Below are 20,650 nucleotides of genomic sequence, written 5' to 3' on the forward strand. Positions count from 1 at the left end.
ATTGTGCGCTGTTGCTACGTGCCAGTCATGCTTAGAGTACTATGCCTTATGTGTAATTCACTTAATTTTCATAATCCAATGAAATAGATGCCACCATTTGCCTAGGAGCAGAGAGGTTGTTACCCACTTTACACAGGTGAGTGATGAAGCAAGGCCTGGAAGCCAGGTAGTGTGACTGACACCAGGGCTGCCCAGCCCTGCATTGCGACTCAGCCGCTTGGAAGGGACAGGGGACCGTCATACCCACACTGAATTTATACACAGCTGAACACACTCTGTCACTCTTATTAGAGTAGCCTGTTCTAACCAGCTACTCTGTATATGTCCACAAGGTGTGTGGGAAATACTTTTGAGCTGTTATACCTTTGCCAGAGCAATTTTCAGTAAGAGATAAGCCCATGGTATAAAACATGAAACATGAATTTTACAATTAACATTTGTGTAAACATTTGTTTTTCCATAATAGACTCTCATTTGGTGTTTTTATTTTATCTTTCCCATCAACATTTATCCCCTCTATGCCCTCTTCTACCTCCCCTCGCCCTTGATGCTATTTTATAAGAAGAAAATCTTGAGGCTTTAGAGTCCCATTTTACAATAACATAAAAATGGAGGGGTGACTGCACTGTGTCCAGCATCACAATTGAGCAGTTGATCATGGACTCAAATCCAATTATTCTAACTTTAAACATTGTAATTAATATTTAAAAATAATCTGTTTTCAAAATTTCATAAAATGTATCAAACCTATGACTCTCTAGTTCTTCATGTATAATATAAAGGGATTATATTAGAATGTTACTTTTCTCAAGTCTGTTCAAACTCTAAAATTGTTTTTATAATTACAAATTACTTACAACTCAATTAAAAGGAAAAAACACTTTGTGGAAGATCAGTCTTAGCTCGCCTCTTTGCCTGCACAGAGAATTATTCATGTCACAAAAAACAAAACATAAATAGTAAAAATAAGCGATTACATGTTTTCAGTTAATTTATTTTAGAAAAACCAAAGTTTACAATTGGTGCCCTAACGCAGGATATTAGGATTCAACTAGTAATACAGACTCTCAAAAAACCTTTATAGATTAGTCCAAAGTAGAAAACTGTTGGCCCACTCTTGGACTCGGACACATTCAGGAAAAATATATATTTATAAAAATGAAATGGCAAACCTAACTAACCCTACCTATTAATTAACTGTCTTAACATCCCACACTGGTGTATCTGAACAATTTCTGCATAAGAACAGCCCAGAGATTTTTCCCTGTCATACCTCCGTATCACATTGAAGCAATGATGAAAATATTGAAATTACTTCTGCAAAATCAAAACAAAAGAAAACCTACAAAAAAAAAACCAAACCAAAACAAACAAAAAACACCCTGAAACAAATCACAAGAAACAACAAAAATACACTAAACAAAAACAATAGTTAATTGTTTACTCATACAGACTCTAGGCATTTGGCTCCTAATGTTACTAGTAAATCAGATATCAGGAAGCATGTGTGAAGAAGAAAATGAAAATTCTAGATCTAATTCATGTCAAAGAAGTTTCAGAAGCAGCAATATTAGAGAAATATTAAAGTACACAGTAAAACAAACCAAAAGAATTGCAAGCACCTGGGATGCATGGCTTGATTAAAAACATGCACTCTCTCTGAAATATCTTTGACAACTGTCTGGACACCAGATTCAGCAACAGCAACATCTAGAACTTTGCATTTTGGAAGTTAGAAATGAACTTTACTACTGTAAAAAGCCCCACAGATTGAAGGCTATTCCCACTCTTTCTTTATATGTAATCATAGGAAGATTAATCACAGAATTAGGATCTGTTCTACAAGATTTCTTAAGAAATCTACCTTTATTTTGAAGTTTTGTTTTTCTTTTCTGGAAATGAAAAAAAAAAAAGCATTTCTAATAAGCTCTGACATCACACTGAAGGGAAAAGCATACCAGTGCGCAAAATTTAAATTTGTTTTGCAAAGAGTTGACAATATCCTAGAGACATGTAAAAAGCAAAATATCAGTACAAAAAAGAAGTCAAATTATTCACTTACAAACCATGTACACATTTTTTTTTCTCCAACAGACACACTTTGAAACACAAACAGAATACGGGACAACAGTATAGAGTTGTGAAAAAGGTAACAGAGACTAAAGACAAAAATTGCTGGACTTCTGTTTGTTGATACATACTGAGATTTACTCTTTCTTTAAATTTTTTTCCTCTTGAGGTCTTTCATTTGATACTTGAGAAAAGACAAAAAACTTGCAAATGATGGACATCTGATAGTGATAAACACGAAGCAAAAAGCAGACATGTTCTATCATTTCCTGCTCCACGGGCAATAGCTAACTTAGTTACTAGGCTGAGATTCAAGTGAGGCATCTGTATTTACGTTGGCTTTTCACTGTTGCAAAACAAACCTGACCCCCTAGGAACATTAATATTTATCTTCCAAAAGAATCCCTCATTACTCTTTGGAGAGGAATCTACTGGTCAAATTAATAGCATTTATCTCTAAATTCCATTTAAGAACACTTCATTCTAATATTTCCTGAAATTCCTTGGGACTGCATATGTGATTCCTTACTATAAAATACTAACAGGGTGCCAAACATTAAGAATTAGTAATTATTACATACTAATATAGTACATGGGTATAATAAAACAATTACTAGAACCCCTTAGTACTTAAGACATAGCTTCAGTTTAGTTGTGATCAGCGGGGCATTAGAAATCACCAAAGACTGCCTTTGGGGATCAAAACCCTGAACAACTCCAGTGTCAGACCACAAATTACAGTTTTACCCACATTTTAAAACATTTGATAAAAATCTTTATATTGGATAACCCAATTACTCAAGGAATAAAAGCCATCTAATAAAAATTCTAAACTTAGCTACAACAAAGACCTCAAAGATAAACTAATCTACAATAAACATATCAAACTATTACTTAAAAACACCAATTTTATGCATTCCATCAGATAAGAAATTTCCTACATCTTATTATAGAGAGAAGACGACAGGCTGAGAGGATTGACAGAATTGAGAGGATGGAGAAGATAATTGGTCGACCTCTTAAATCACTGAACATGATTTTGTTGACAGGCTGATTATGTCACTCATTACCCATTATGAACATAGACATGCCCATAATATTATATAACAGATGTATGCCAATAAATATGATATGTGTATATGTGTGTGTGCATATGTATACACACACACACATACACAGATAAGTTACCAAAAAGTTACAATGTTATAAACATAAAATATGACATATATTACTTTTTAAAAAGCATCAGCTGCTTCTAATCTAAGGAAATTTTTAGAAATCTCAATATAGAAAACAGAGAAATAAAGCAGGCTGTCTGGCTAATGCAGGGCAGGAGCTACAGACACCTTCCTTTCCCACAGTGACTGCCGAGATGCCTGCTAACAGCTTCGCAGGCGTGGTTAATAATCACTGCTCCAAGAAAATCTGTTTCTGTTACAAAGATCAAACACAGACTATTTTTTGCCATTATTTAGGCCAATGTGAAATTTTTATAACATAACTAAGTATAAAGTTAAAAAGTAACATTTTCTCTCCTTTAAAAATAACAAAATAAAATTGCTATGCTATATAAAACCAAATTTTTAAAATTTCGTAATCTTAGTTTGATCCATGGAAAAAGTTACTGGTTCTCCTTAAAGTCCCTACATTTTAAAGACTTAATTTTGTCCATATAAACTGTATTCAAAATATAAGAGGAGAATGATGGTAGGAGGTGGAATCCCATTTTTCTCTATCAAACATTACCCCCTACCTGACTGACCCACTTAAATATTCAGCCCAGGAATCTTAATTCTGTCACTGAATATTCAGACAGAGAAACTTGCACAAAGAACTGATCTGTTTTAACATGTACAAGGTAAACTTCCATGGAATATTTTTTTAGATATACATTTCCTCTCTTTGTTCCCAACATCTCCCCATTTATTAAGGACTACTGTAATCCATGCAGTTGATATTAGCAAAATACAAATAACTTGTTCTCTTCTGTAAAGATCATGATTAAATGTCTAAATTCAATAAATAGACTCTTTAATAATTTGACATCATAGCAGAGTCTCAATCTGTCTTCTTCTCTAATACATCCTTGGGCTCTTGCCTGTCAGGCACTAGAGACTGTCCGCTCCCTGGCTCCTGCAGTTCTCTGCTCTCCTCCGTCGCTTCCTGGCTTTCAGTTTCGCTTTTGTACACTTCATACCGCTCTTCTATGTAGCCTCCGTCTGTGTCAGCTGTGTAGATGCCATAGCACATGATGCTGATGACACCCAGAGGCAGGCCGAAGAGGAAGCAGCCCATGATCGGAGAGCTCTTGAATATGGACTGTGGAGAGAGAATTATAGCTCAGTCCCCTCAAGTGCATTCAGACAGAAACAGCATGAATGAATGAAAAACCACTACAGGTTTTGTTCTCTTGCTGCTATCGAACCTGCTTGATGTCAATGTTTCTGCAGTAACTACCATGTTAAAGATACTGTAAGAGAGAGAAATTTTATCTCGTGTGTGTGTGAGTGTAATCAGCTCCTGGCAGTAGAAAACGCTCTATGCCGTTTCTTATGCCATTTCTTTTTCTCATATGAACCACAAAGGTCCGTGTAATGGCTCCTGTGTGCTTGGCAACTGGTGTTCCTGGCTCCAGAACTCAGCTCCCTGGGAAGGCTATTTACCATAAAGAAGGTATAACACATTGCTTCACATGACATTTTTAATACTTGTTCTTATCTAGTTAGTAGTGAGGCCATATTCACTTAATAATTTCCGTCAATTTATCTGCTGTCTCCTCAGCTCCCAGAAAAGTAAAAGCAATTTCCCTGGTTTTTAACTACAGTACACTCTGAGTGACTAACTCTTGAGAACCATGTAGACAAATTCAGAGGAGCACAGGGAACTGTGGATTGAGGAAACAGAAGAAAGCTTCATAAAATTAAGGTGTTTTGAGGCAGAAATTTAAACAAGAGTGAGAATGCGGCTGGGCATGGTATGGTGTGAGCACCAGCATGACACAGCAGGGAGGCTCATGCAGCAGTCAAATAGCAGGAAGACAGCATCGGAGACGCAAAGAGGACTCAGATGTGCTTCACTGGAAGGGGAAGGAAAGGGATCAAGACTGACTATTCCTGTGCTATCAGTTGTCCAGTGTTGTAAAAACAGGCTGGAGACAGCAAGAGGAAATGAGAAAACCCAGTGGACATCAGAGCAGCGACTGGACATAAGGTGCTGAGGGCCAATCCACGTTGGTGCCAACAGGAAGGTAAAGAAGGTCACTACTGGTAAACTGAAGGATGCATGGAGTAAAACTATTAGAACTTATCTCTCACCAAGAGAAGGTCAGCTGTATTGGCCAGAATGAATGAAAACATGCAGGGGGTAGATCCAGACAGGCAACTAGAGCCAAATGTAAGGCTCTACCAGATTCAGGAAGGCCTCTACTCTCAAGCTGGTTGAGCCAAAGCTGGGATAGTAAGAAGATTTCTGAGAGCAGTAAGCAAGAAGGGTTCGGATCCAAGAACTTACAGGGGCGGGAGGAAAGACTGGAAAACACTGCTGTCACGCTCACTGGTTCTGAATGGCAGTTACTCACCAAACACAAAGAGATGGAGACCAGAGAAACAATTTCCACCCATGAACATAAATTCTTAATGTAAACACAGACATTTTCTTACCTAGCAAATGAAAATATTTTTACCTAATCCTTTCAAATCCCAGATTTTACTTTAGTTAGATATAAAAAACCTATACACCTATATACTATTATCAACAAAATTAAGCAAACTGTCACAACTTACCACAACAGTAGATTTAGCATCAAATACCATTCTTTTCAATCTCTGCAAAATGCTATCACCTCCTTGGGCCTTAAATTTAACAGAAAAAGACAATTACACCGTTAAATACTATCACTTCAACTTTCTGTTAGGTAATCTTACAAATGCCAGTCAAGGGTTGAGGTCAAGGGTTGAGGATGGATAACATAAAGCACCTGAAGGGCCAGGTGGTAAGGATTCCCTGTTTCCCTGGCCCACCTTCCCTGCTTCCTGTGTAGACACTGACTCTGTGAATCATCCTCCCTAGTCACATCCCCCCGAGTCCAGGCCTGCCCCATTTCTGAATTTAGCTGACACTGTTCAACTCCAGATGCTGCAGGGATCTTTGCTACTGTACACAGAGTTTCCCTGAGGATGAAGCTCAAAAAGATAGAGTGCCACCCAGCTGGTGTGGCTCAGTGGTTGAGCATAGACCCATGAACCAGGAGGTCAACGTTCGATTCCCAGTCAGGACACATGCCAGGGTTATGGGCTCAATCCCCAATAGGAAGTGTGCAGGAGGCAGCCAATCAATGATTCTCTCTCTTATCACTGATGTTTCTATCTCTCTCTCTTTCCCCCCCTCCCTCTGATATCAATAAAAACATATTTTAAAGAAAGAAAAATAAAGAGTGCCAAAAGGCTTTTACAGAAAAATTCCTGATGAAGATCAATCACATTCCTGGCATCCAGCCACCCCTGAAGTCTGCCCTATTCCTTGACTTTCTCTGCCAGGTGAGCCAGTGAGACCTCTTTGTTAATAGTCTGAGTTGGGTTTCACTAACCCATAAATAGAAAGGCTCTCACACACACAGGTGAGTTATATTCCAACAGGTGTTACCTTCAGAAATATAAAATCCTTACAGTTATTTCCAAAGCAGAACTACTTGCTACTTTGTGAGCCAACTTTCATATAAAGTTTGTGTAAAGTTGAAACAAGATAATTAAACTTCATAGAAGCAAAGAAGACTCATTTATTTCTAATTTAATCTGCTGATGTGATTTCATGATCCTCTACTATGGGCTGCAACAGTCCAAAAAACATTCCAGTAAGATTTATAGAAAAAGAAAAAGTTAAAACTTCTAGTTCATTATTTCTGAGAAATATTTTATAGGATCTGGAAATCTCCACTGTGGCTCTGATTCTCAATATATTACCTTATCTCTTAAGAAACTGGTCTTATTAACAGGTTTTCTAGGAAAACCAATCCAAATAACTTACCCAATCGTCCTCTGGACTCCAGAAAGGGTCTTAGAACGAGGACAGTTCACAATTGGCACTGCTCTGTGCACTGCAGATGAAAGCATCCCTACATCCTGATTCTAAAGCCAGAAGCACCTCCCAATCACTGAAACAACCAAAAATGCCCCCAAATCACCCTTACAGGACATTTCCACCCCTCAGCAGTGTCTGGCACGAAGAACCTGCCACATGTGAAAGAAGCCGGGTATAGAGGGGAGGCCTGCCCTCTTCCCAGTTGCTGCTGACTTTCCCTTTCAGAATCAGAGAACTGCTTTCTCCTCTATCTCCTATCATCGTCCTTTGAAACAGAAGTGAACAACTTACTTGTACTGTGCCATCCAAAATGCTATTAATGAACTGGACCATGTCTTCAGTATTCTTGATCTGTCTATCTAGTAAAAAGTACTGTTGGTTTGAAGTATTCAGTACAACTACAGTTGGGACAGTCAATTCACTGAAAATAGAAAAACAATATCCACATAAAACACTCAGATAACAAACGTTCTGATATTTGCTTATATTATATCTAAGTAACTATAATACAAAAAGAGCCGTATTAATAGCTTTGCTTCCTTTTGACTACGTGAAATTTCAAATTTTGCATCAATTTTAAAAATTAGCTACATTAAGATTACATGAAAAACATGCTACATACAATATAAGACAGCTGAGTTTCCATAATTAAACTTAAGGAGAAAAATTATGTACAAAGTATCAATTTCTGGGTAATATTACTCCTTGCCACAGATATAATTAAATACCATCTCTGTTAATCACATACAACCCAAGTGTATTTTGTTTGTTTGGCTACCCATCCATGTTGTAAGTTTTGTTATGCATAATGTATGTGTCCAGTGTATTTTTTCTGCCTTATATTTTGAAAACCCTAGTAAATAAGTTATGTTTCACCATGACTGTGATTCTGTCAAACTCTCTGATTACTTTGAATTTTGCTTTAAATGTTTCTCTACTATATATATATATATATATATATATATATATATATATATATATGTATTTAAAAGGCTTGTAATTTCGTATGTCACCTACACATCAGCTTACAGTTATTGTATGTCTATATCAAAGTGTAATGCAAAAGGAGAAAATGAATTTACACCACTAATTATTGCACACAGTAACCAAGACCAGGAGATTACTTTGTTACACATAATTCTTTATCCCTCCCTAAGCCACATCCTTTGCCCATTGAGGTAAGGTGAAACATGCTTATCTGACCCCTGACGCTGGGCAGAGCCATGACTGGGTCAACAGGAAGGTAACACACCTGACGAAGCAGAGGCTGGACATGTGCCTGCATTGCTGGGTTTGCTTTCTTGTGTTTTGTGACTGCCATGAGAAGGATATTCCCAAGAAAACATCCTTCCAAGGTCAAGGACATTAAAGCCATGTGGAACAGACCTGAAGCCACATTTAGCCGTGCCCACCCAGTCAGCCAAGCCCAGACCAGGGAGAGAGAATACATGATTCCTATTATAAGCCATTGGGTTTCAAGGTGGTTTATTTCCCAGCATTGTTATTAGGCAATGGTTAACTGACTGTGTAATTTAATTCCAAATGAGTAATAATGCAAGATAACATCTCATTCTATTTCCTTTAAACTATACTCACAAAACTCAATACAAAATAACTTAATAGACCAAAGATTGATAGTATATTTGAGAAAAAAAAAATCAAACTTGCAATGTAATTATCCTATATAATAAAAGCGTAGTATACAAAGTGTCCCCTTGACCGGGAGTTTGTCCCAGGAGTTCGACCAGGGGGTGGGGCTGGCCAGGGGAAGGGAGGGAGGTCCCGGCTGGCGGTGGCAGCTGCGGTAGGGAACCAAGGGAAGGGAGGGAGTACCTGGCCAGCAGCCACTAGGGACCCTACCCGTGCACGAAATTCTTGCACGGGTAGGGTCCCTAGGCCTGGCCGGCGATCAGGGCCTATTGGGGTCTCCCTCCCCCCCCCCTCCGCTGCCAGTTGCGGCTTCCCCAGCTGCAGGCCGCCAGCGGGGGCCTTCCTTCGTTCCACGCTGCCCCCTGGTAGTCAGCGCATGTCATAGCGAGTGGTCCAACTCCCAGGCGGTCAAACTCCAGAGGGGACAATCTGCATATTAGCCTTTTATTATATAGGATGGATTTGCCGTATGTTCAAAGTTCCACTGATTTATGTGTCAATGTTAACATTACAGTAGTGAAGAGCTTTTAGAGCAAGAGGAATCTGAATTTGAGAACTGGATCTCTAACTTACTTGATGTATCCTTTGGCATATTATTTAACACCTTTGAGTTTCTTCTAAGAAATTTGAATTTCCTCACCTACATAAAATGGAGATAATTATAGTACTTATACCTTACTGACTGACCACTCAGTTCAGCCTTGGTCACAGGTAAGTGCTCAATATGGACTTTCAATTATATTATATACCATCACTATATAACTTCTCTCCTTTCAAAAAAAAAAAAAAAAATACCACCAAAAGAAGCATAGTATGAATAAGAGAGAAACCAACCGCCCCAAACTATAAGGGGTTGGTGGTAGAGATTATTGTTGTTCTCTCACCACAACTATAGCTCAAAAATTCTACTATCTCACAACTCGTATTAGAAATAATTCTCATGAAGGTAGTATGTCTCTCCATCTCTACATATTCTGAATATTATCCTGGGCAAGCAGTTATTTATTGGACCCAAAGTGCTTTGGCCTCTTGCAAACACTACTGAACTGAATCAATGTGTTGGCTTGCCTCGAAGGCCATTATTAGAAATGGTTGTATCAATGTCCCTACTATATATATAGTAAATATCCTACTCAAAATGCATTTCTATGATAGAGCATCACCTCTTAGGAGATAGTATAGCAAAGCAATTTCTCTTAGACTTCTACAAGGTCATCTGAAGACATCTTAGGTTTCTACAAGCATCTGAAGACAGGGACACTAATTTTCTCATTTTTGGCATCAATAGTGCCAAACACAGTATATGACATACAGTAAATACTCATTAAATATCCACTGAATTGAGTAGGTTCTTATTTGAAACACATTAATTCAAAATAAGTATGGCAAATGTTTCCTAATAACAACTTTATGAAGTAACAAATCAGAACTTTACATCATAATATAATTGATAAAGTTATTTTAAAATTGCACATTTTTCCTATAAAACTATTATAGTCTGTTAAAATAAATTCTTCTAGGATAGCAATTAACCCTTTGCATTCGCTTGCTTTTTTCTTGATTCCTTTATTCTACTCAGGATTTAATTTTTTAAATACCCCAGATTTTACAAAGCACGGCAGTAGAATAAAAAACTGGAGTTTCTTTTCATACAAACTTATTTATTTGGATCTTTTTATATTTCAAATTATTGATACATTCAAAGAGTAATTTTAATCTCGACATCCGAGTGCAAAAGGTTAATTCTTGAACATTAAAAATTAATTCTTAAGTTAAATTTAAAGTGTCCACTAAAATTGAACTAAAGTAAGGTATGTATTAACTAGAGATTTTATGTTTTTGAATGATGCTTCTTTTCAAAATAGTATAAATTATTAACACTGAATTGGGAGACATTTTTTAGTATAGAACAATATGAAAGTTTTAAATGTAGATTTAAAAACTTAAAGTATTTACTGAGAGACTGTGTGCATTAGAATAGTTCTTCTGTCTGTCTCTCAGAAACAGAAATTAAAAAGTTGACAAGAATTGATAAGGAAATCATTTAGTACTTACTCCATCAGCAAGGAATTTATATAGTCATTTCCATCCATAAGTCCAAACTGAAAATCCCTAACCAACAACAACAACCAAAAACGAGAGAGAGAGAGAGAGAGAGGGAGGAGGAGGGAGAGAGAAATAAAACAATATTTAGTACAAAAAAAGAATGGAACTTGGTAAGCATGTAAATAAATGCTTAACATATAAATTACATATAATAAATGTAGAACAGTGTGAATTCTACAGACTTCTGAGATATGCATACACCTAAATAAAATTAAACACATTCTAAGACATTTCTCCTTTGTTTGTATATATTTAAATCCAAGGCAATATAAGTCTTTCTAACTATACAACACGTTTAAGAAAAGTTACACACCCAACAAGAGGACTACTCAAAAGATGCTCATCTATAAGTATAAATCACTGATACATCATTAGAAGATGCAATAAAAGGGAATAGCAACTAACTAATATAACAAGTTTATGACTATCTCATGTCAGCAACAAATAGAATGATTTAGCACACAGCAAAAAGATCACTTATTTTTACATTCTGTTATTCTTTGAGGTCCGGTTATAAGCATCATTTGTTTATCTGACTTGAGATTGCTCGTTTAACTTTATCTCAAATGTATGAGCCTAAGTACATATCTTCTTACTGTAAAACTTACCCCAAATCCTATCAAGAAACAGGTATATTGCAAATTTGTTGAGGGGACATATGAACAAACTTCAAGTTTAGACAATTCATACAGAAATGCAATCACTTCAGCTCCTTAATTCATCTGGGTAAGGTTAAAATACTAGTCTTTTGATTTTTTGTACAAAACATAGTTAAACTTAGCTAGTTTAATTGTCCCAAGTGCAAGCACCTACCTGTGGAACTGATCTCTGTAATCTCTAGCAACTTCCTGAATAATTGACTTCAATCTGCAGAACAACAAACACATGAATATTTCATTTTTCACTTGAAAAATATAATTACTCCATTATAACATCTCATCTGCCACTTGATCTAAAACTGCAGGAAAAGATACTATATTAAGTTTATCTGAAGCCATGTAAAGTCTGAGTTAGGTGACATTGTACGCTTAAAACGATTTCAAGGCACTATACCTGGTATGTTCAATTGATGTATTTTTCTCATCAATAATTGCAATAGCCACAAGCTTTCCTGAAATTAAAAAAAAACATATCTAAATTCAATAACCCTCATTATGCAGACTTTTCAATTATTATTGCAGCTGTGAATGGGGAATTAGTAAACACTGTTTCTAGAATTGAATTCCAGTTATCTCACACATGTTACACTCAGTAGAGTCAATCAGTGAGTTAGTGGACTCCAAGTGTTAAGTTCCCTCCCAGCACCTATCCTCATAATTAAACAACATTAAATATTTAATAGTTCACATACACATATTGTATTTTTCATACAACCAACAAAACGATTAAAATAAGTCTTTCAATAACAAAAACCATAAGAAATAAGTCGATAAACGAAACTTACTATTAATTACTGTAGCTCTAAAAGAACGGTGTGTAAGGAGAGAATAATTTTTACATTGCTATTCCCTTCACTACCACGAGTCACTACTTTCCAGTAATAATACACAGAATAAAACTGAAGCAAAATTACTTAACCCTGCATAGAACTTAAGCCCCATTCATCTCTGATATCCTCTAGGAAGGCAGCATGATCTTCCATGTCTATTATGCTCTCTGCCTGGGAGAACAATGGTGAAGCACTATCACTTATTAGCTGAAAGACTTACCTCAGTAACTTCACCTTACTTTAGAAACTAGTATCAATTTCAAAGTTATTGGGAAAGTTGAATGAGATTACATGTACAAAAATATCGGCACAGTTTCTGGCTCAGAGCAGGTATATACATGTGCTATTAAATTAACCATTTCTCAATTCCCCGTAGGGGGGCAGGAGGCAGCTGATCATTGTTTCTCTTTCACTGATGTTTCTATTTCTCTCTCCCTCTCCCTTCCTCTCTCTCTAAAAATAAATAAATAAATAAGTGAATAGAACATAGTTTTAAAATAGAGCTTAAAATTAATTTCCTCAGAATCAGATTTAAGTGATCAATCAAGGAGAAATTCTGTGACGTAATAGAGAGCTGTATGTATATTTGTACCTGTATCTCCAAGTTCATACAAGAGGAAGCCGTCCATAGTCAGGTAATTCTGAAACCTCTCCCTGTTGATCCAAGATGACAGGTCACCATCTTCATACTCTTAAAAACAAAAGAAGGTTGATAATTATAGTGTAAATATGTCGTTATGATGTTTACAATATTCTACTCGAGCAATATGTATAAAATGCCAGGATCATAATCTTCAATTAATAAATTCCATTTATAGAGGTGTATTCTAAACAAACACACAGATGCACTAAAGGTCTGATGCACAGAGCAATGCTTCACTGTGAGTTTGCTGCATTGCTGGGCATACCTCAGAGCATCATCTGGAAATTACTGTTAATTTCGTTAAGTGCTATAACAGCATGTGATTACCTAAACAAAAAAAGGCCACATTTTTAAGAGATGCGGAATAAAGCACACAGTAATTAAACACCACCAGGATTTGCTTTCAAATACTTCAATTTTTGTTGAAGAAAAAACTTGTTGAAGCAAATGTGAGTAAGAGCTTGGTCGCTGTCTCACTTAGGTGATGGGTGTGTATGTAGGGATTTATTACCTTAGCATTCTGCTTACTATTATGTATGTTTAACATAATAAAAATATTTTAAAACCAGGCTGAGTATTTGCTTCAAGGAAGCAATGCTCAGTAGTGGCTGCTTCCATCGAGCAGGAAGAGGTGGTGGTAGGCAAGGATACAACAGTTGTCACCACTATTGAGGATGTTATATTTCTTCACTTTTTTGTGTGTCTAAAATGTATCTTTTAAAAAAACTGATTTTGAAAATTTAAAGAAATGTATAGAAACTGCATAGGGTTCACTTCTGAAGAAGGCAAATGACCTCACCAAAAAATAGAAATAAAAAAAAACATAGAAAACCACAACCCAGAAGGAAAGAACACTAAGTTGAAGGGTAAGAAAAATGTGTCAGTCATTCAACTAACTGGGTAGATTATGGGAGCTGTAAGAAGCAGTTACATTTACAAAATCTTTCATCAACACCCAAGTACTGTAAGAGACACAGCATTTTAATGTTAAAATGTTTTATGTAAGCTAAAGTTTTAGAACTTACCATCGTATACAAAGTAAGTTTCATCTTTGAAAACAAGCACGGCGGGCATCTCCTTCAGAGTCACGTACTGCAAAGATCAGATGTGTAAACAATCTTATTTAAAAATTTTCAATTGGTAGCTATGATTTCAAGATTTTTAAAGGATGTCAGGAAAGGAGAAAAACACCTAACAATGACAAGTTGTTACAATTATTTAAAAAGAGCACAGTGAATCCCAAGTTCATTCAAGAACTGGGTTTGATCTCTTTATATACCCATCACCTGGCATAGTGCCCTGTTTGCTCTGGTGAAAACAATGGAATACTCTTAGATTTGACAACAGACCTAAAGATGTGGGAAGTAAAGGATGCGAGGCATGGGAAGCGGCCAAAGAGTAGGGTCTAAGGCATTAGTCAGCACAGGCAGGTTCCAGTTCCTCCCCACCACCCCAGGGCTGTGCGATGATTACATTGCTTTACCTGGGAATCTTACACACTGAACATTTCTACCTTAAACAGTTTTTTTCTTGGCTTCCTCTCTCATCTTGATTTCCTATTCACTGGCTATTTCTCATCATTTTCCTTTGCTGTCATTAGGTCCTGGGCCCTCTTACTTCCTTAAAACTTTGCATCCAATGTTTAAGGAGTTTATTTATACAGACTTAACTCTAGACCCCAACTGTGTACTAGTATTTGATGCTTGTACTTGGGTATCTAATATGCTGAATCAAATTAAAATGAACAATTCAAAACTCTTGATCATGCTCCCCTCTCCCCCATTCCCCAACTTTTTCCTTCGGCAATAGCCTCAAAGCTCATAAAACACCACCATCTACCCAGTTGTTCAAACCAAAAACCTATGAGTCATTCTTAATTCTTCCTTTGTCCTCCAGATCAGCAAGCACAAAGAATTCTATTTCCAAAGCACAACAATTCTTGCACTTCTCCCTGATTCTCTTACTAACCTCCAAACCCAAACTTCCTATATTACTTCAAGAGTTCACCTGATCTTGGGACCTACTGTCATCCCTATCCAGTTCATTCTGCACTTGGCATATTAGTAGAATAATGTTCTTAAAATGAACATAAGACCAAGTCCTTCATCAACTTTCAACTGATTACATGATTGGCCATGACCTGTAAGACCTCCACAGGCCTCTGCCTACCTGCTATTTCCTTTCTCATTGCATTAAGACCACACTGGCCTACTACTCTGTTCCTCAAATATGCCAGGCAGGTTCTCACTGTGGGCACCTGTAGTATCTGTTCCCTGCTTCTGGTTTCCTCTGGCCACAGATCTCTACATGGCTCTTTCCAATTATCTAAGTCCCAGTTCAACTATTTCTTCTCAGATTGACATTTCTTGATCAAGGAATCTAGAGCAGCCATCCCACCTCTGTCCCCACAATTGCAGTGCTCCTTTATTTTTTATAGTGATTACTAGAAGCCCGATGCTCAAAGATAAGTGCAAGAATGGGCCTTCCTTCCCCTGGCTGCCGGGCAGCGTCTTCGCTCTGGCTGGAGCCGCCTTTCTGCCTTCCCATGGTACCCAGAGGCCTGGAGCAGCTGGGGTAGTGCGGAACTCCTACGTCATCGCCATGGCGACGACGCAAGCGTCCTGTCCCATCCCCGACCGCTTGGCACCAGTGTATGCAAATTAACCTGCCATCTTTGTTGGGTTAATTTGCATACTCACTCCTGATTGGCTGGTGGGTGTCACAAAGGTATGGTCAATTAGCATGTTACTTTTTATTAGGTAGAGAGGATATCCTATTTGTAGATCTGTTTACTAAGGATCACTACCTCAGTCTGAAGACCCAACAAAAGAGATCACCTGCAATGCTAACATTAAGTCCACTTCCTCCACCAGAATGTGAGCTCCATCCTATCAGGGTCTGAGGCATTGGCTCATCATCAGTCCAGAACTTACACGTGCTTAGCACAAGATTAGAGGTCAAGAAGTAGTAATTTATTCTACAGCTATACATAAGTAAATCCACTACTTACAAACCAATTAAGGGTATGAATATCACCTCTCACAGCTGCTATTATTTTAAAGTAAAAAAAAAGCTAATGTAAATAAAATCTGTAAATGCTATAATCTAGTGATATTTGCTTATTAACAATAAGCAATCTGGTACCAATTGAAAAGAATGAACATGTTTACTGTTTCCACACATATCACAGTTAATAAATCTTACAGATAAAATCAAGTAATAAGTTAAAGACTGAAATTAAGTTATTAAAGTCTAATTTTAAATATTACCTCAGGAACTACTTCTTCTGAGGCAGAAAAGAAGTATGTATATACAATTAATTCTGAAGCGGCATCTATGTATTTTTCCTGTGAAAATACAAACAAAAAAAGGTGACTTTAAAATATCATCCAATGGGGAATGGAGAACCAGGGGTGGGTGGCAGTGACGCAGGTGGTGCCAGGCCAAGTTGGGTGCGAGCAGGGCCCCGATCGCCCCACCGGTTTCCCCACACACAGAGGGTGACCAGTGGTGGCGGGGGGTGGTCGGCTGCCTACAGCTGGGGGAGATCGGCCCTGATCGCAGGCCAGGCTTAGGGACTCTACCCATGCACATATTTTGTGTGCCGGGCCTCTAGTAGACTATAAGCAAATAAAATAAGCTGTTTGTATGGCAAAAGACCATTGTAACTAAGAGCCTTCAAACACTTCCAAATAATTTATTAGGTACAATATAAGCTCAATTCATATTTATTAATTTAATTTGATGAGTATAGGAAGGGATGCGTGTGCACACACGCACATATATGCATATAAAATAATTTAAGATAATGATATTTTGCATTTAAAAAATTTACATTCAAACTGCATTTTTTAGTCTCAAAGGTTCAAAATGCTAAAAATTTTAACCAGGTCAATAACAAAAGAAATACCAAGGCAGGCAACATCTGCCCACTTTTTATTTACTTTTGCTTCATGAAGGCAAACACTATAGAGGATATATAAAAAAAAAACTTTTATTATAAAAATACTTAGATTGAGCTAAAGTATGTCCAACAAAAGTGAAGTAAGTTTGAGTCTTTGGTGAAATTTTGGATTAAAAAATAAAATCATTTGATACCTTCAAAGTTGACTCTCCACCTATATAAACAAAAAATACACGATGTCTTTTCTGCACATGTTCAAACATTTGCTGACTTGGAAGTGGCCGAATTAGTGCTCTGTTTGAAAACAACAAAAACAAAAAATGAACTTGAATTTGAACTAAAGACAGAACAAATCAATCCTACCTATATGATCTAAATTTATAATGTTTAAGTGCTATATTAACTGCATTTTAAGTATATCACCCAATCCACATTAATCTAATAAAACTATAGTCCATGACCACTATTATACCCATGTAATAAAAATATAGCACCCACAATTTAATCTATCATTTTAAATATTAAGTTTCAAATATATTCCTTTAGAGAATACCATCTTTGCCAATATTCAACAAACAATCCACCTAAGAGTTTTTTTTTTTCTTTTTTTCAAAAGATCATTCACACAAGCATACTGTGAAATACTATCCCAGGAGTTTCTGATACTATATTAAGAATATTTACATCTTACACTGTTCATTTAAATGCTATATAATTTTAAAATGTCCTAGAGAGGTTAAAATCTAAAAAGTTTCTTAAGTATGCTATTCTTTTCAGGAAGAATAAAATGGAAAATCGTAGTCATAATAGTACATAAAAAACTCATAAAGAGAAAACCAAATGGTACAAAGATTATATAAGCATATGTCAAACCCAACAAGACTAATAGATTACATCAAAGGTTATTACAGAACATATCATTTATGAAATATTATTAAAAAACTAAAAGAGGCAGTCTTCTTTTAAATGTGCCCTATATTATCAGATTTTTTACTTCACCAAATTTGCAAAAAGAACAAAACACATTTTGTAAAGGCAAACACATTTCAAAATGTACAATTCTTTAGCTGCATTGCATCACTCTACTCCAGCTCCTATTTTTACTTGAGTAATTAACTGGTAACTGATGTAACTCCAGAACTGACTCTTGAAATTTCATTTCCAACAGAGTCACCCCTGGTTACATCAGGAGAGCCCTTCTTAAGATTAAACTAAAACATTAAAAATTGCTAAAGCATACTAGTAAAGACTAATGTAAATAATGAGGGAATAAAGTACAACCTACTAGCAATCCCCTCATATAATATAAAGTTATTGTAAAATTTACTTATTCACGAAGCAAATAGACAATTAAATGTGTAATCAATGTAAAAATAGTGACAATTATATTAATAAGCTTTGCAAACTATAATATATAAAGATCATTCCTAATTCTTTGCCTTTCCTCAAATAATTTAAAAGAGAGTATCAGGTCACTCAACAAATCCATCCAATACTTTAATTTACTTTAAAGCTACCAATATAATATATCCTGTCAAACTCATAAGAAAGTGCCTATACTTTCAGTCAATATGGGTTAAACTATCTTGATGAATGTTCTCTTCAAAAAGTTGCACATAAACAACAACTTTCTTTATACCCCAGAGCAAAATGTAGATTAAAACATAAAGTCACTGCTTTCAAACCAACAGGAAATGCTTATGGAAGCACATGGGCTCCAATTATGTCACATTCTAGGCAAAATGTGTAGCAATACCGCACAGTTGGCATAAAGCAGCATATGGCAGATCAGGGCAAGTATTTCAGCTGTATCTACAAAGCATTTTCATCATCACAGCCTAGGGATTAAAAGCCCAAGTCTATTCAGAACAATAATATTGTGAGGTTTCTTGTAAAACTTTAAAATCAGGTAGCAATAAAAACAAAACGATGTAAGCCAGGTAGCAGAAAAGCAAAATTATAATAATATAAAAGTTAAAGTAATCAAATTTTGAAAATCAATTAAAAATTGGGAGAAAAATTCTTCAATACTGTAAATAAATTTAAATGTGAGATTAACAAGTATCACAGCCCTACCCCCCTGTCATTTTTTAAAGAATCTTTTTGCATATCCTATGTAACCCTACCTTCTCTCATAAATAAGTAGATAAATTTTATTCAGGTTAAGTCCTTCAATAATGATCTATAAGAATAATTTAATTTTCAAATATTGATACCATATATTAAAAGTCTTTCCTAGTAAAAACTTACCCAGATACTCTGTGAGCAAACTCAATAATATCATCTTTAGTTCGTGGTCCTCTATAATTATATGCCAAGTCCCCTTTTAATCTTAAAAAGAAAACAAAAGAAAAAAGCTTGGATTATTTCAACTATTTTAATATTTAATGGTAATCAATCAGTATTATTATATAAAATTACAGTATATAAAAATAGTAAATGGAAACATGGAGAAGAAATAGCATAACCACATAAAATATAGTAGACGACTGGCTTCAGGGGACCAGCAACTCCAAATATAAAGAAAAAGGCTGTATTTTGTTAAAATTACATGAAAATAATTTACTGTGTATTTGATAGTTGCATTGCACCTATGTCTTCTAAATAATGAATAATCTACACATTCATGGTCAAAGCATTATAATTCTCACTGTTTTCTCTTTTTAAAGGCAAGTAAAAGGCCAGGGAATTAATAGTACTTTGGTAGTGATAAAACGAATTTTAAGCACTACAATACCATAGTAACTTGAAAGGTGCTCCAAGGTTATAGAGTAAAGCAGTGCATAAAAACATCTTTTATAGAAAATTAGATAATTTCTAAAAGCCTGCCAATGAATTATGTGTCCAACATAGAATTAAAAAAAAATTAAAAAGAAAGCACAACAGAATATCTATAATTAAAGAATGGAAAGGATAATCTACTTAACACAAGAAAGTAAAAGAGGTTTAGCAAACATTTAAAAAGTGAGGAAGGTGGGAGATCAACACAAAACGCAAGAATAAAAAAAATAAAATTACTCAATTTTTGAAATTTGAATTTTTAAAATAGTGAAATAAAAACTTACTTCATTATAAAAATATGTTTTAAAACAATTCAACTCCCCATATTATCAAATTAAGGACTGAATGAAATGCCTGGAAAATTTAGTAAAATGATAATTATAAAATAAGCCCTTTAGAATTATTACCCCATTTCTTCCAACATATACACTATATGTTAGACTTGATCAACACCTACAGATTACAATTAAAATCTATAAATTTGATCCTCTTTGTTTCTTTCACTCTAATAAAATATCCTTTATAATTATAGAAAGTAAAATTTGTTAGGAGACAGGAATCACATGATAAAGTAGAATACACTCTGGAGCTGCTCAAGGGTAAAAGACCTTCTATAACTAGGACTACATACCTTGTCCTGTACAGTGCCTGTCACAGTCAAATCTCGTTTAATGAATCAGCCTTTAGTAAACAGCACATTCACTTAAATACAAAAACAAGCATAAAGATGCAGTCCCTCTCCTTTGATCAAATCCTGCCCCTGGAAAGAACTATTGAACCCAAACCTTAACTCCTCCATGGAAAGTACTAGGACTTAATCTAATAAAATGTAAGTAGAGTGAACTAATAAAAATACACATATAAACATACAACACTCAACTTACAGCTTAATTGTTGGATAACCTCGAACTCCAAACTCTGAAGCAATGCC

At 35.8% G+C, this 20,650-nt stretch overlaps 1 protein-coding gene across 9 annotated transcripts in view; it reads right to left on the reverse strand.

The window, feature by feature from the left end:
* Window positions 1-20,650, reverse strand: part of TMX3 (thioredoxin related transmembrane protein 3) — a 53,842-nt gene that overhangs the window by 17,693 nt on the left and 15,499 nt on the right. For 4 of the 9 annotated variants that reach the window (XM_054723664.1, XM_054723668.1, XM_054723666.1 and 1 more), the window contains 12 exons: window positions 20,604-20,649; window positions 19,189-19,269; window positions 17,133-17,232; window positions 16,304-16,381; window positions 14,060-14,126; window positions 12,984-13,082; window positions 11,956-12,013; window positions 11,716-11,769; window positions 10,852-10,908; window positions 7,438-7,567; window positions 5,853-5,921; window positions 4,169-4,389 (listed from right to left, as the gene is read on the reverse strand). In XM_054723664.1, the coding sequence (XP_054579639.1) occupies window positions 4,169-4,389; window positions 5,853-5,921; window positions 7,438-7,567; window positions 10,852-10,908; window positions 11,716-11,769; window positions 11,956-12,013; window positions 12,984-13,082; window positions 14,060-14,126; window positions 16,304-16,381; window positions 17,133-17,232; window positions 19,189-19,269; window positions 20,604-20,649 (1,060 nt within the window). Of the gene's footprint in view, window positions 1-857; window positions 916-4,168; window positions 4,390-5,852; window positions 5,922-7,437; window positions 7,568-10,851; window positions 10,909-11,715; window positions 11,770-11,955; window positions 12,014-12,983; window positions 13,083-14,059; window positions 14,127-16,303; window positions 16,382-17,132; window positions 17,233-19,188; window positions 19,270-20,603; window position 20,650 lie in introns of all 9 variants that reach the window. The other 5 variants (XM_054723670.1, XM_054723671.1, XM_054723669.1 and 2 more) reach the window with 2 other exon arrangements.

The sequence above is a fragment of the Eptesicus fuscus genome, chromosome 12 (genome assembly GCF_027574615.1).
Source record: "Eptesicus fuscus isolate TK198812 chromosome 12, DD_ASM_mEF_20220401, whole genome shotgun sequence".
Classification (NCBI taxonomy): domain Eukaryota; kingdom Metazoa; phylum Chordata; class Mammalia; order Chiroptera; family Vespertilionidae; genus Eptesicus; species Eptesicus fuscus.